The sequence below is a fragment of the Crocodylus siamensis genome, chromosome 11, assembly GCF_052110815.1.
Source record: "Crocodylus siamensis isolate JL-2025a chromosome 11, ASM5211081v1, whole genome shotgun sequence".
Classification (NCBI taxonomy): Eukaryota; Metazoa; Chordata; order Crocodylia; family Crocodylidae; genus Crocodylus; species Crocodylus siamensis.
In genome coordinates this window covers 42,246,807-42,263,493 of record NC_143405.1, presented here as the reverse complement: position 1 = coordinate 42,263,493, position 16,687 = coordinate 42,246,807, and the positions used below count along the sequence as shown (strand labels likewise).

General features: G+C 42.7%; 1 protein-coding gene across 1 annotated transcript in view; it reads right to left on the bottom strand.

The window, feature by feature from the left end:
• The window catches only part of CACNA1D (calcium voltage-gated channel subunit alpha1 D), a 432,804-nt gene that overhangs the window by 115,501 nt on the left and 300,616 nt on the right, over positions 1–16,687 (bottom strand). Inside the window, exons 20-22 of the mRNA XM_090022496.1 lie at positions 14,226–14,355; positions 4,680–4,739; positions 114–220 (exon numbers count right to left, since the gene is read on the bottom strand). Coding sequence (XP_089878622.1) covers positions 114–220; positions 4,680–4,739; positions 14,226–14,355 — 297 coding nt within the window. The remainder of the gene's footprint in view (positions 1–113; positions 221–4,679; positions 4,740–14,225; positions 14,356–16,687) is intronic.

The following is a 16,687-nucleotide window of genomic DNA, read 5'->3' as shown; positions in this document are numbered from 1 at the left end:
AATTCTAATCCCTTTTGAAGGACCTTGACTTTTAAATCTCTTACAAAGTCCTGTTTTCAGTCTAAAACCCCAAAGCAAGAATGAAACCACCTACACTTGATAGTAATACTTACTGAATCCCAAATGATACCAGAGAAACACCCACAACCAGCAAGTCCAGCAAATTGAAGTAATTCCTACAGAAAGAACCTTTATGAAGGAATGCTCCAAAAGTTGTCATCTAAAAAAAAAGGGGGGGGTGTTATACACTTATTCTCTATTTTAATGTATTTAAAACTCAAATTTAGGCTGTTTACAAGACACGTGTGGAGGGTGTGAAGTTTAATGAAATATTTTACCTTTTAGAACAATTAAGACACTGGAACACTGTATAAACACACACACACACACACACACACACACACACACACACACATACATATATAAATGGCTCTACGGTATATATATGGCTGTATAGTAAACAATTTGCATGGAAACTACATTACCAGATGTGTTAATTGCTCCTGATATCAGTACATTTTATGTGCTTGTGTATGCACAAAAGCTGAACTGCGTTTTGCAAAGCTGAATTTTGGAGGGCTAATTTTTTAGGAAATGGAGAGTGTGGCATGTAAATACAGTACTTATTTTGCTTATGATTTAAATGAAAAGCTGAAAGCAGGCCTTTATTATAACAGTGACTAGAGGAGTTACAAAAACTTTTGTGCTTACTAAATATGAAGGGCCAGATTTTGGCTTATGCTCCAGGATAGATGGAGCTTCAAAAGGGGTTTCAAAAGCCTGAAAAAAATATCTGGGGCAGATGCAGACACAATCTAGGACCATCATCTACAGCTCCATGCTACTGTCTCCTTTGAGGAATGAGGAGGCATATCAGAAGGACATGCCCCTAGGACAGAGGCCTATGGATTAAGAAACAACACATGTCCAAACCTTGATCAATGTGTTGATATAATACAATCCACACAAAATCAACAGCTATTTTCTTATATGAACACATCTCTTTGCCCATGCATTTATTTGATACTCATCACTTATGATCTGTGTGAGTAGCTACATAGGTTGTGTACTGCTGGAAAAACTCTCACACATAAAAAGTGTTAATCTCTTGCATGGCTGCCCTAATTTTATTAATTGTAAGTTCCATTTAAAGCCTCTGGACAAAACTTTTAGGTAAGAAAATAAGTCTGTTCTTTGAAAAGATTAAGGCTGAGAGCACTGCCTTGCAGTAGCTTAGATTTGTTCAAGTTTTCACTATTTTTGCTGCTCACTACTCATTGGAATCACAGCAGCTTCAGGCTGTTTCATAGATTCATAGATTTAAGGCCGGAGGGGACCTCAGAAGATCATCAGGTCCAGCCCCCAGCACCAAGCAGGAAAGATAACTGGCGGTCAGGTGACCCCAGTGAGGTGACTGTCTAGTCTACAGCTTTAAGCTCAGTGTGAGCTGCTGTCCTGCCTTCAACCCAAAATTATTCAAGAGTGCTGAGTGGCCAAAATGGACATGTCACTGGCAAAATTAAGGCAGGGTTAGAAGTCTAGGGCCAGTATTGGCCCTTCTCTTGTCCCTGTTGCATTGCTCCAGCAGTGCAAAGAGCATGAAAAAGTTGTTTTTTTTTAAATCTGAAGATTCCAAAGTGCCAAAGGTGTTTTGCAGCGGCTTCTCTGCTATTCAGGTCTGGTTCCCAAATGAGGACATGCCAGGCTGGAATCAGTTATTGCTGAAGTGGTTTGTAAAATGGCTCTTCCAGTTGATCCAAGTTCAACATGCATCAGAGTCTAAAACAGATCATGTTTCCCCAGTTAAGATTGGTTTGGGAACTTCCCCTAAGGCAGGGATTCAATCTTTTTGCAAATCTCTATCCAGTTCCTCAACACTGCAACACATATTGTTTGAGAGAAGAATGATTTTATCCAAAACTCTGCTTATAGTGTCATCACAGAAAAATGATGTGGTTATGATAAATGCATTGAAACAGCTGTGGTCCCACATTAGATAAAACTGCATTGAAAGAATTCTTCATTTCCCTCACCCTCATAGTGTTACTCATGGCAGTATTATCTGTTATTGGTTTTGTGCCTTAATTAGGCATTTCTATGCCTGAATGTGTTTGGATTCCTACTGAGTATTAAATTTAACCCTGAATTTTTATGGTTGTTATGTTTGTTTTTAAGATATCTGCACTATATCTTTGTTTAGAATATCATTGCAATGTGTTTTACCCTTTAAGTTGTTGATATTGCCTGGAGTAGTTATCTTTACTTCAATTTTGTATACCCTAGTTTCTCTCACAGAATACATCCCCAAATAAAACAGAGACCTTGATTTGGGAAGGCAGGATGAAGAAAAAAGGATGTTTCCACCATCATGGATGAATGCTTGCTGCAGGGGATCCTGATTGCAGCAGCTGTGGCTGTGAGAAGTTAATACTGGAGCTGTGTCCCTGAAGGGTGAACACCACTACCTCTCCCTGAGGCCGGCTGAGGAAGATGCATGGCAGCCATCTTACAGCATCACCATGCCTCTCTTCCATTCCAGGGCAGAAAATCAAGTTCGCCACTTGAAAAACACCCCCAGATTTTGGAAGGTTAATTTTTGGGGAAAGGGTAAGTGTGGTATGCATGTAAACACAGTATTTGCTTTGCCTGCAATTTAAATGAAATACACCTATAATAATATCTACTACCAGTCTAACCTTGAATGAACTCTTCTTAGAACTCGCTTAGCAGCATCACTTGTGCATTGTGGAAAGCAAAACACCAAACTCATCACAGTCAATATGGAGAGCATTGGCCATAAGCAAGCATAGGCAAAGTCTGAGGCATTGGCAACTGGTGGTGCACGTGCTCCTCCTGACAGGGCCGGTGCCCCCCCATGGCTGACACTGATGCTGCTGGTAGGGCTGGTGCCCCCCCGATAGGGCCGCTGCCATTGGCAGCTTCTGCGGGTGCCCCCCAGATTCAGGAGGCACCAGTCACTCATGGTCTGAGACACATTAATAAAGCAACACATTGCAATTATGCATATGTCATATTGGGTGCTCCTACACGAGATGCTTTACTATATAGCAGACTGATTTGCTACACAGTAAACCGCCACTGTCTACATGTACACAGCAATTAGAGGGCAGCAGGGTAATTTACTGCACTGCTGGATAGTCCCACAAGATACAATTGGTATCCGGCAGTGCAGTAAATTACTGCGCTTAAACACATATGTAGACAGTGATGTCAAGATTAGTTTACTCCAGCTCAAATAGAGTTGGAGTATATTCAATCACATTAATTGCACGTGTAGACACACCCATTTTATTTACCTACTACTACTCTTTAGAGCACGTTTTATTTTCCTAAGTACTTCTGGACTGAACTGCAAATACGGCTTGCTGGAGACCTAAGATTCTGTCCAGGGAACACAAAAATAATCCTCCATTTAGGGTCCAGTTGTCCACAAAAGAAAATAAAACAGAATAAACCAACCCTGTGGAGCCAGCAGATACTTTCTTATTATATTCAGCTCAAATAGGTAGGCATTTACCAACACAAAAATTATTTACTGTATAATATGCAGCTTATCTTGTAAACAGCCCAAATACTACTTGATTTAGTATTAATAGGTTGCACTGTGAAAAGAACACACACATATATGAATAAGGCTGAGAAAGAGTTTTTGTTAAGCTTAATAATCAACCTGAAATGCAAAGTTTATGTACAGATTCTTACTGCACCAGCACTTGTTGAGGGTTACCAACAAGTGGCCAATGTACAATGCATGAGGTTTTCAAGTAGCATCGAAAGGTATTAAATGTATATAACAATGATAAAATATTTTATATATTCTTAATTATTTTTTCATTTTCCTTCATCTCTAATGAGACCAGATAAATTTAGAACCAGAACTTTGCCAGAGTGTGCCTCATGCATCTAAATGTCAAATAGCACCTGTGGATTTCCTTAATAATCAGTAAGGAAACTGTACATTAAAATGCCTACTCTGAACTCATGCATGGGTAATACATTTAAGCAAAAGTATTTATGCCTTTCTTTGTATTTAAATGTATGTCCAAGATCAGATAAATTCTAAGTATCTTAGTATATAAATAAATTCAAGAGATCTTGCAATTTCTGTTGCAGAGTTAGAAAAGAAAATAGTTTTCTATTTTAGCTCTATGAATATATAGTTCAGCAAGAGAAATGAGAAATTACACGTTCCCTCTTTAAAAGATTATCTTTTTGAAAATGCCGGAAGAGGGAGCCTCATGCTCAGAAAATCATTTTTCCCTTTTCTGGCAAACTAAAAGTAAAAGAGGGTAAAAAAATGAATGACATATTGATATGATGATAACATTAGCTTTTACATGCATCCAATAGTTAAAAATAAGAAAACAAAACTATGCAAATTGCCAAAGAAAATATAATTTAAAAAAGTTTAGCTTTGATCATTTAGAGAAAAGGCGGAAAACACTTCAAGTGCCTTTTCTTGGTAGGTGACACACAAGGAAAATCCTTTTTTACAAACTTCCTTTATAAACCTGTTACCTTCAAAATGATCTCAAATGTAAACATACTAGTGAAGACATAATCTGCATACCCTAGGATCTGGAAGGTAAACAAAAAGTTACAAATATTATTGCTAAAACTGTTTTTGAGCTAACAAGGATCAATTAACAATTAATTACCTTTAACAGGATTTCAACAGTAAAGATGGCTGTGAAAGCATAGTCAAAGTAACCAAGTATCTGCAAGGTATAATACGTGCCACAAGTAAGAAATCCATCTATAAATAAATATTTACAATTTAGATCACATGCATACAAATACCTAGTTTAACCTAAGAATGCAGCTGGGAAATTGAGATAAATCCATTTAAACTTTCAGCTGCTGTGCAGCTATTTTTGTTTATTTTTAGGTTTATTAGTTTAAGCTTATTAAAAGCCACTTAATTTAGAACTCAGATTTCTACCGTTATCAAATGACAGGACCAAATATACAATATTTTCAATTTTTTTCAACTAATCATTCTCCTCCTACTTTTGTGGGTATTGTCTTCTGTCTCCAATACCATATAGAAAATCTTTCCCAAAGGGAAGCAGCTTATTAATATGCTACTTCTTCATCTCATTATTGTATTGAAAAATCAGACTTCAGAGCACTTTGTCATTCTTATCACACCATCCCACAAATGTCCATATATATTTTGCTGGCAAGGCAGGCTAAGCTATGACCTGAGGGTCGTACAGAAAAAGTAACTAAATATGCAAATCATCACAAATCTACTCACGCATTCTCTTTTTCTTCTGGCTTTTGGAAGACATACTGGGTGCCTCTACATGAAACACTTTACTACGTAGTCACGTAGTTTACTAAGCATGTGCGTCTACACGTGCACACGCTTACTGTGCTGTAAACCTTGCTAAACGATTACTTACTGCGCAGTAGCACTTGTGTAAATCTGCTCCCAGTCAACCAGCCACCGGGGGCAAAAGATTGTTCCCCACCACTGGGAGCAGCCCGTTGCCAGGTCGGTCTCCGCCACTGGAGCCTGGGCAGGGACTGTGTCCCCGTACCCTGGCAGCAGGGAGCTCTAAACCCCCTGCTCCGAGATTGCAATTGGGAGCGGGAGCTGGGAGATCCTCGTCTCCCAGCCCCAACTTCACCATCATTATCGGGGGGTTTGGAGATCCTTATCTCTCAGTGCCAGCTCCATGACTGCAGAGACAGCACTGGGAAATTCTTATCTCCCAGCGCCAGCTCCATGGTCACGGGGCTCAGGCTGGGAGATCCTTGTCTCCTAGTACCTACTCTGCCACTGCAGGGCCAGCGCTGGGAGACCCATATCCTGCTTCATGACCATGGGGCCAGCACTGGGAGACCCGTATCTCCCCACCTAAGCTCTGTAGCTGTGGGGCTCAGGCCAGGAGAGCCTTATCTCCCAGTGCCAGCTCCATGACAGTGGGGTCGGAGGAGGAAGATTTTTATCTCCCAGCCTGAGCTCTGGAGTCGTGGGGTCCGGGCTGAGAGATCTTTATTTCCCAGAACCAGCTCTGTGGTCATGGAGCTCAGGCTGGGACATATTTATTTCCTTGCACCAACTCTGTGACTATGGGGCTGGCACTGGGAGATTCTAATGTCCCAGTGTTGGCCCCATGGTTGTGGAGCTGGCGTTGGGAGTTCTGTGCTGGTGGGGGCTGGGGAACCTGTTCCCTGCCCAGCTCTGTGATCATGAAGCTGGGTGGGAAACAGGCTGGGAAGTCTCTTCCCTGCTCAGCTCCATGATCGCAAAGCTGGGTGGGGAACAGACAGGGGAACAGGGCTGAATAGGCAATAGCAAAGCAGGGTCCGGGAACTGTCACGTTCAGGATAGGTCCTAGCTTCATGCCCCAATCAGGGGATCAAGGCACAGGGCTTAGAAACAGCTGCAGGGTGAGGTAGGTCCCAGCTCCCTGCCCCAATCCACTGGTGGGGCTTCTAGTTGTCCCACTGGTGGATCAGGGCAGAGGGCTGGGTCCTGCCCCTCCCCTTCAGCTCTTTCCAAGTCACCTGCCCCCAATCAGGAAGCCAGGGTCGGGAGCTCATAATAGTTCATGAAGGAAAAAACAGTAGGATCAAAGATGGTGAGCAGAGTCTTTAAAAAGACCTTGGGTATATCCTGACTTCAGTAGTGTCAATGGGAACTTTGCCATATATCTCAACAGAACCATGATTTCACCCCTTCAAGGCAACAGTACACTTATATTTAGCAACCACTGGGCACATCTACATGGGACACTTACTACATAGCCAACTAATAAACTGCACAGTAAACATCTTGGCATCTACATGTGCACCCCTATTAGGCTGGAGTGATCTAATTTACTTCACAGCAGGATAGTACTTGCCCCAGCTATCTGGGGCACAAGGATGTTTCAATGCAGGGGCTGCCTCCTGGCTAGCCCCACAATGAAGTACCCTTGTGCTCCAGCCAGCCCTTCTGCAGCACAATGAGCTTAGGGCGTAACAGCTCTGGACTGGCAGGCTGACCCCTGCCAACCAGGCTGATCTGATCTGGCTCAACATACTGTAGTCCCAGGTGCACACCCAAACAGCAATAAACTCCAGAGTCTATTGCTCTTGAATTTATTGCTTCACATTAACCGCAAGTGTAGGCATGCCCTCTGAGGACTATCATGAAATGCAGCATTAAATTTAATTTTAAGGGAATTATCCTACTATCCACTTGTTCATTTGGCCATATGGTGCTGATGATACAACAGCTAATTGAATGGTAGAGAAAATTATATGACAGACAATGGGGAAAAGGACACTATGTTAATTTGGACAGAGAAGTATGTATTTTTCATGTTCAGTCAAGGGCCAGCTACTTCTGATCCATGTAGTGGCTGAAACCCCGCCCCCCACCCCATATATCGCAGACCCTAAAGCCTGAAAAGGAACCCATTCTGAATTAGCATGGCCATCACCTTGAATTGAATATTTCAGCACATTCAGAACATTCAGTGGTCCAAGCAAAAGCCCTGGGCACCTCCACTTGCTGTCATGAACAAATAGGCTCCTTTATATGCTGAGGTCAGACACTACTAAGAGACATGCCTTCCTGGGGCTAGATCTCAAGTTAGCCCAGCCACCTACATAGGGCATTCTGCCCTGACTCACCTGGCATGACTTTAATGTTACCATGATATATTAAGAGGGAGGCTGCCCATTCACTGCCCCAATGCCAGGGGGTGCTACCCATGGCCCCGTAACTCCCCTACACCATGGCCCATGCCTCACAGATGGCATCCACCTTGGTACTGCTCCCCAGTCTGAGGCTGGGACAAACTCAGTCCTTTGTTGGTCTCTTTCATACACACTTGCATACACTGCCCCTCTCTCACAGGGGCTTCTTGCATCCTGCCCCCCTCTCACAGAAGCCTTTAACATACTGCCCATTATTGGGCCACTCTCAACTGCCCTTGCTCTCCTTGAGCAACCCCTTTGGGTCTTCGGGCTTGGCTACTCTTTCTCTGACACTACCACACAGCAACTTTGGATCCCATGAGTTCACCTACTCTGCATGGTGTCACCCTGTGCCAATGCTGGGCTGCTTCTGCTCCAACCCACCAGGCAATTGGTTTCGCACACACACGCTTGGGGTTGGCCCATGTACCGCTTCAAGCCGCCCATGCGGCTGTACTCGGTGCACCCCTGGTGCAGTCCTTCAAGCTGTCCTCTGCAGCCCTACTCTGAACCCCACTAGCACAGTATTTCAGGTACCCCAGTTGCACCCTACTGTGAATGGACCCTCAAACTACACACAGCGAACTACCCCCCTGGGGCCTCCGGGATCTCATACCCCTGCCGGGCTCGGGTGCCTCGTTATTAGCACACCTGGCCCACACTGCTCCTACTGCTCTCATCACTACCCACCAGATGGTAGAGGCCAGGATTAAGGTGCCCCTACCCGCCTTTCACCAATTAGCCTGGCATTTCTTGAGGGCTGTCTCACGATGAACAGCCCCACCAGGCCACCCATCCCTGGCAGGGTGCAATTTCAGGTCATGCCCAGTACTAGGAGCCTTCAACCATCCCCATAGCTCCTGTCCTTACCTCCAAGATCTTCTAGCTCAGCCAGCTGATGTTACTGCCTTGGCAGCTGGTAGGAAACTGCTACCTCTGCCTGTCTTGCCAAAGTCTGAAAATGACTGCCTCAGTCAAGCACCTGCTAGCTGCCTGCCTCCAGCCCTTAATGTGGCAGGCACCCAAAGGTGCACTGCCACACATGTGCATTAAGTTTATTTATTACATGCTCCTGCCACATATTCAAATTAAAGCTGGATAGAAACCAGCTATAAAGTTATTTTACATTTTCAAGCACTTACTTTGTAGTGGTTGGCTTTTTATAGCTAGATGGATATTTTGAGGGCATGATAATTACTTTGCACGTGTAGCCAATTTAAATTTATTGTGCAATTAACCAGTTAATTGAATAATATATGAAACGTGGCAGGGCCACAAAGACACTTGTGGAGTGTTGCACAGGGCATTTCTGCAGCAAGTTCAAAGAGCACTCTTACTCCCACCTGCTTGTCAGTGCCTTCACAAGCAACCCCACTCAGGTGCTACATCTGCCTCTGTCTACCCTTCAAATATATTTTCCTTCTTGTATTCTGATTTTCTGGGTTAAGATTTTCTTTTTTACCATGGGGACTAGAAAACCCTTTCCTTAGAAAGGAAAGCTGAGATTCTAACACAGGGGTGGGCAATTATTTTGTCTGGAGAGCCATTTAAGTAAATCTTGGTGTCCTCTTGAGGGTCACATCTCTCTCTCTCTCCCCCCCTCTCCCTCTCCCTCCCCCCCCAACACACACCCAGAGCTATAGCACACCCCATTCCCCATCCTCTCTCTCTTTCTCTATCTCTGCCCTCCCTCCCCGGAGCTTCAGCATGCCCCCCATTCTCTCACTCTCTCTCCTCCCCTTTCCTGGAGTTGTAGCCAGCCTTCCCTGAAGTAACAGGATGCCCTGATTCTTATTCTCTCTCTCCCCACCCCTTCCCTCCTGCCCACCCACCTCCACTTCCACCTGGAGCTGTTGCACACTCCAACCCCATCTCCGACCCAGAACCTGCTGGCCCTATCTGCAGTTTACGCCAGCACTTACTAGTGGAAGCAGCCCTGGGCAGGTGCCAGTGTCAGCTATAGATGCAGCTGGCAGGTTCCAAGGGGACATAGGGGCATCTGCCCCAGTCCACAGCTGACACCACTGTGTCAGTGCTGGATAGAAACAGTCCCACCTGCCTGCCTAGTACCATGTGGCAGCCAGATCCCATGAGCTGGCAGGCACCTGCCTGTGGGCCAGATACAATCATTTGGCAGGTCAGCCCCAGCCCACAGACTATATTTTACCCACTCCGGTTTCAATATATTCTCATGGCTTGAGGAGCTGGTGCTTTACTACCAGATCTCAACTCCTGGGGTACATCTTTCTTATGCAGGACTAAAGAGGGTGCTGCATCCCCTAGAGATTAAGCTATACACAGGACAGAGTGGAATATAATGAAGGATGCCCAGTAACAACCCCCTCTCCCTACCAATTCACTACAGAATTTTACCTGGGTGCCTCTTTGCAATTATTTTACAAAATGACAAATTTTAGATCTATATACAGTATATGACAGAGAAAGCAAGCTGAAGGGCTTTTCTTCACATCACTACTAATCTCAGACACGTAGCAAAGTGAAAAGAGGGGGCTTAGTTTGCACTTTTCACTCCTTTCAAGCTAATCTGGAGTTTGAAGTATGTTATCCAAGTGCCACATTGGTCAACGCCCTGCTAATTTAAGGATTTAAAATGGTAGATATAGTACCTGTTCCAGTAGCAGAAACTCATTTTAGAGAGCGTTTGCTTACTTAACACATGAACTACATTTGTAGTTGAACTGCACAACCCATTGACATGCGGTAAACTTAAAGGTACCAAGATCATAATGGTTATTTTTACTCCTGTATGACATATTAATGTTTTTCTGCTCTACTGTCATTGGTTTCAAGTCAGTCTTAAAGGTAGATTGGCTATAATATAAATGTATGTGTGTGTGTGTCTGTAATTATATATGTATGTATATAAAACTGTGCCAAGGCACCTTCCAGGCCCAATACTAGTACGGCCCTGCCCTTGTCTCTGGGCAAACCAGCTGCCTTGCTTTCCTGCCATGCCTTGTTGATAAATGGTTATGATGTCAAATAGGCAGGAGGCTGCCCTTCATGTGCCCAAATGACCATGGGTGATACATACATGCTCCTACCATCTCTACACATGTGCTATGCCTTGCTGAGGTCTCACAGTATGCTCCATCTCCTGTTCTAAGCCAGGTCAAACTGAACACATAGTTGTGTCTCTTCCATGCTGCCTTCTCAGGCCACACGCACACCACCCCTCTCTCACCAGGGCCTCTTGCACTCCACTGGCTCTCACCCGGTCTCTGACTATCCAAGCCACACTCACTCCACTCTACTCAAGGAGATCCTCAGGCTTTTGTTTTCTTTTCACCTCTCCGTCAGCCCTGGCACAATCTTTTGGGCCTCTTTTGTGACCCTGACCCAAAGAGGACTGAGCGATTGCTCAACTACAGGCCTGCTTTGCCCCTGGCCCCTCACTGGACCCCCACTCTCTCAGGTCACAACTCCACCCCTTACATTAGGGCCTGGGGTCTTCCACCCCTTAGGACTTAGCCACTTCTTCCTGAGCTTAACTGGCCCACAACTCTGCCCTGCAACTCTCAGGGCCTGGGGTCTTACACCCCCTTGGGCTCAGGTGCTGCTCATTCAATGTGTCTGGCCCCCACTCCAGGGTTCAACAACCCATAGGACTCAGGTGCAGCTACTCTGAGTGCCTGCCCCCCCCAACTCTCCTAGTAACCCACCCAAAGGTGGGGGCAGGAGTTTAGATGCCCCAACCCACCTTACACTGGGGAGGCTCTCAGTCCTGGTATTTGCATGGCCCTGCTCCTCCACAGGCAGGACCAGCAGGCCTCCCTATCCCAGCAGGATGCAGTTTTACATCATGCCCAGGACAAATAAGGCCTCCTCCTTCCTCACCCTTACCTCCAAGCTGTTCCTGGAGCCAAAGCTCAGCAGGGTGATATTTCCCTCCAGCTGGCTGATCTCACACTGCTCTGCTCTTATAATAGAACTATCCAAAATGGCCACTCTCATCAACCACCTGGCAGCTTCATGCTCCAGCCCTTAAAGTGACAGACACCCCAAAAGGTTGTTTTGTCACAAAAACATATTCAACCTAACCACTTTAGACAATGTTAAACATGTAAGATAAATATAGTAAAAGTCACGTTAACTCTAATTCTTCCTTCTTGTTATTCTTTATGCTTCCCTGTATATACACATGTAAATCTTACAGCAAGACTTCACTTTGGTTTATCTAAAAAAATACTTTTCTAATGCATTTGAGTTATACGATCCTTCCCCTAGTTAGGTATTCTGAATTCTTTAGGAGGATGAAATAGTCTCCATGTTATAGGAAAGGTTTATTGGATGCAAATAAGCATATTTTTGTAAATATGCTTTAAAATTAGACATCATGATCCTGTCACAAATGGAAGGAAAGTTGTTGTTTTACATATACAAATTTCTTGTTCCCATGAACTCTTAATAAAAACCAGACATATAACTGAGTTGTATACAGTGGAACAGTAGTTTGAAACAAAAATGGAGTATGTTCAATTCATTAGTCATACAAATACTTAAATTTTGATGTGTTTTCTGTAGATGTGCTGAAAACAGTGAAAGTGAAATTACTTTTCTCATTATACATGCTGTAAAGGAATGTTATTACCTGTAAGTTTAGCAAATCAAGAGGAACTTTCTCTGTACTTAGTTATCTTGTAGGCCTATATTCTTGCACATTAAAGGAACTGGAATGTTCTTGTTCCAAAACTATTATATTATTTGGTGCTAGGTGACAAAAGTGATGGGGCAAAGGGGCTAGGATTTTTTTTTTTAAGTTACAAGCTTTATTCCATGACAGCAAGAAAAACTCTTTATAGCAAAAAGAGGTCTGAGGGTTTTCTCTTCTAAAAGCAATATCCCAAATAAACTCATGATGGAATTCCTAAAATAGTAGTCAGAAAAAAGATTCTGACAGTCAGCACGTTGCCCCTTGCCCTGTGCAGATATACATCACCATGGGCCAAATTCTGAAAAGGTAGTAGGATAGGCAGATGCATCAAAGTTCTCAGGAACTGTTTGTCACCTCGAGGAAATGTAAAGCTTTTAGAAAATTATGGTATCCAGCATTCTCATTCTTGCTATCTGCTAGAACTTGCTGATTTAATATTATGGAACAGAAAATAAAATTTATCTTAAGAGATCTAGATGTGTGAATGAAAAAATGCTCTTATTTCATCAGCAGGCATTAATGAGTTCTAAATATTTTGAGTCTGATAAGCCAGGAGTTTTTAAAACCATGGTGAAACCATAGGTAGAAGGACAAAATATTATTTGGGGGGGCTGACTGCATGCACATGTGCACCCCTATCCCTCGCCCAGCAGGTAAGTCTGTGCGGGAAGGGCCGGGGGGAGAGGGAAGGGCTGTGTGAAGGTGAAATAGGATCTAGCCCCACATGTCTATCAACTTGTCGGGGGGTGAAAACCCCCCTGAAGAGAGATTCAAAGAAAGAAAGTGTCTTAACCTGACAGCTGAGAATCAGTTGAAAATTTCAGACTGTATTATTTAACTATATTATTTTACTGATGTACATTTATCTTCAAACACAGAAGTGATGGCATGTCCAAATACCTTAGGATTCAACATAAAGACAATTCCTGCATTTATGAAAGAAACAAGCGAAGTACAGGCAAAACAAGATTTCTATTCACAAATTATTTGCCTTAGTGGGTGCGTCCACACGTTCAGTAATACACTGTAGTTACTGTGCATTAAATGTAGTGCTTGGATAACCAAGTATTAAATCAATGTAAAGAAACTGGTACTACTGTGCAGTAGTGCTGGTGCACAGGTTTTTACAGATGCAAACTGTGCAGTATCCTAATACTATTGTGCAGTAGCGTATGAGCATGGGTTTTATTCAGCACATACTGCGCCGTGTTATTAGGCTACTGTACAGTTAACATTTCATGTAGACACACCCACAGTGCAGCAGTCTACTATTCAAACTTTTACACATTTTACCTAGTGTTTTCCTCTCTCATTGTTAGGGAGCATAATTTTATATATTTCTAAGCTGAAAAAAGTGATTAAAGTCAGAGTCACATGAATTCTGTTTTTCATCATATAAACCTTAGTTGTTTGATTTTTTTTTTATTATTTACATGGGGCTTGAGCCTGCTCATATAACTGAATTAACAAAGGCTCTTCACACAAGAAAGGACCAGACCTCCACTGATAAACATTGATAAAGGATTAATTTCATTTTGATTAAAATTCTGCTGCATGTTCTATGTTTTGATATTCTAAAAAGTCTTCACTGTGTAATGTAGATTATGTTAAAAGTAAACTATCCTTTGTAAAACTGTAAAACACATATATATGCTTAGAGAGCAAAAGAAACAAATATATATAATATAAATATATATTGCATAGTGATAATGAGCTACAGTTGAACGTCTACACTACAAACAAGTGTATTCTAGCCATACTGATAATTTAAGAGTAAACAAGAAGGCATATTATTATGCAAACTTATCTACAGATTCAATTGTCTGCTTACATTATTTCTAAAAGAATGACTACGAATTGGGTCTTCTGCTGCTAAAGAAATGCTGCTCAGCATGATGAAGACAAGGATGAGATTGGTAAAAATATGGTGGTTGATAAGTCTGTGGCATCCTACTCGAATTCTGAAAAAGAGACACAAAAATACATCATGTGTAAATGAAATATGGGAGGTAAGGTCAACATACATCAGATTCCTTTGAAAAGAACTGAGGTAATCCAAAACTAGACTTAGATTTTGCTCTTAGTTAAGGCCAAAGTAAATGACGAGGAACTGCTTTGATTTAAAACAATGCAAATGGGTTCAGAACCTGGGCCACAGACTTTGAGTGCCTATACACGTGTGGGGGCGCTGCTCTGACGCACTGTAATTACAGTTCATCAAAGCAGACTTGATTAATCAAACCTGCTGGCATGTGATAATTAGTGCACTCTAGTTGCCTCTATATCTCATGTATTCAGCATCCCTGCACTCAAAATGACAGTGGGGGTGCTTTAATTAAAGCTTGTGGAATACAAGCCAGTCTGAACATATGTGATACTGAATACACATGACTCTGTAGGCACTTTAATTAGATCAGTTCTCGGAGCTGTTCTAATTAAAGTATTCCCTCCCACCCCCGGAGCACGTATAAAGACAGCCTTAAAGACTGGGATTTTCAAGGGACTCCAAGGAAATTAACCTGCCAACTCTCTTTGATTTTTAATAGGATGCAAGTACCTAATTCAGTGGATCTCAACCTTTGGAAATGCTAAGTGCCCTTCTTTAGATTCAAGCAGTCCTCAGAAAATGTCAGCTTTTAGTTTTCACTTGGGGTTTGGGTTTTTTTTTTTTGATTAACAAAAAATCATAGAGCAATTCTTCTGTTGCAAAGAACTCAGAAAGACCACAACCGATCCAAATGTTTCAGACACCATGGATTTCTATTTGATATCTATGGCTGCATCAACACAGGCACGGCTAGTTGTTTCCCCAGGAAGAAGAGGGGAATATGGTGCCACACACAATCTGGGATGTGTCAGGTTACCTCATGTAGGGTAGGGGAGGCTGGAGCCAGAAACAGTGCTGGCCCCAGAAGTCTTGCATGGGTCCCTGGGAAACTTGTGGGGCTGCAGCCATGGCACTCCTGCAGCTGGAAGCCTGACCAGCAGCTGGATCCTGGCTCTGGCAGGCTGGGCTCTGGTTTTGGGAGGCGCATACAGCAACCACATGTGTTGCCCTGTATTTTTTCCATTTGGGTGTTTTTGACCCTAGGAATCTCCTGGGGGCAGCATGGGTAATGCCTGAATGTGTGGCATGTGGCACCACAGACATGTTAGTGACACTACATACCGCATGGCCATGCTCATCTGGAGGCAGCCTCTCAGTTTATTTTGTGAATTGTAGGTGTTTGCATGCCTAACAGTGCTAATATTGAATGACACCCTGGAACACTCTTACAAGCATCTCACAGCACCCCAACTGGTGCCCTGATTGAGAGTCACTGGACTAAGTCCTCTAGGTTCTTTTAAAAATCCGAGTATTTCATCCTAATGTGCCCATGTGCAGAGGGCCATGCTAAGGAAGTGAAGTTCTACATTTAGGACTTAATTAGTAATTTTAGGATCAGAGTCTAATTCAGCTCTTGAATTCCCAAATTGCCTTGGTGGGAGCTTGATTGAGTTCAGTGTCTCAGTTATACATTCAGGGTTTTCTCTATGCAGTGCAAGTCAATGCTAAGCAGGGACAGCCAAGAAAGCTTTACATAAATTAGAACTTGAATAGCAGTAAAACCACAACAGTGCAGTGCTTCACCCAGACTAATTAGCCTGGCTGAGACAACAGCCTTCAAATGGTCACTGCGTCCACTGACTAATGAAATAGATTTCTTCACTACTGCACAGGGCTGGAACTAGAACTGAAAAATTCCATTTTCCAATTCCCTAAAATCATCCAGCTTTCATTGTTTTTATTTCTCATTTCTTTTATTTCTCTTTGCCTTTTACAGTCAGTTTGAACATTGAATATTGCCACCATTCAAAGAGTACTTTATTCTTTCTCTTTATGCTTTATCTTCTTTCCTCCTCTTTCAGTATTACTCCACCACTAGGTCAAAGTAATGCTTTTTGTGTCATATATATTATCTGAATTTTGAGTTCTCTATGGGTCAGGTCTTCAGTTGGCATAAATCAACGCAGGTCTTTGTTGCTTCCCACAGGAATTTTGTTAGTTAATCCATAACATAATACAAATATCTTACACTGAAATAATTCTCATTTTACCCTCATGCCTAATATTAAAAGATAAGTATTATACTGAAGACACACCACACATTAAGTCACGTTATTCAGAAACTGAATGACCAGCAACCCACACACACACACACACACACACAAAATATTGACTTTGATGAAGGTTTTGCAGAAGGGTGTATTTAAGCAAATTAATTTAATTATTAATTAGGGTCTAATTCTTCT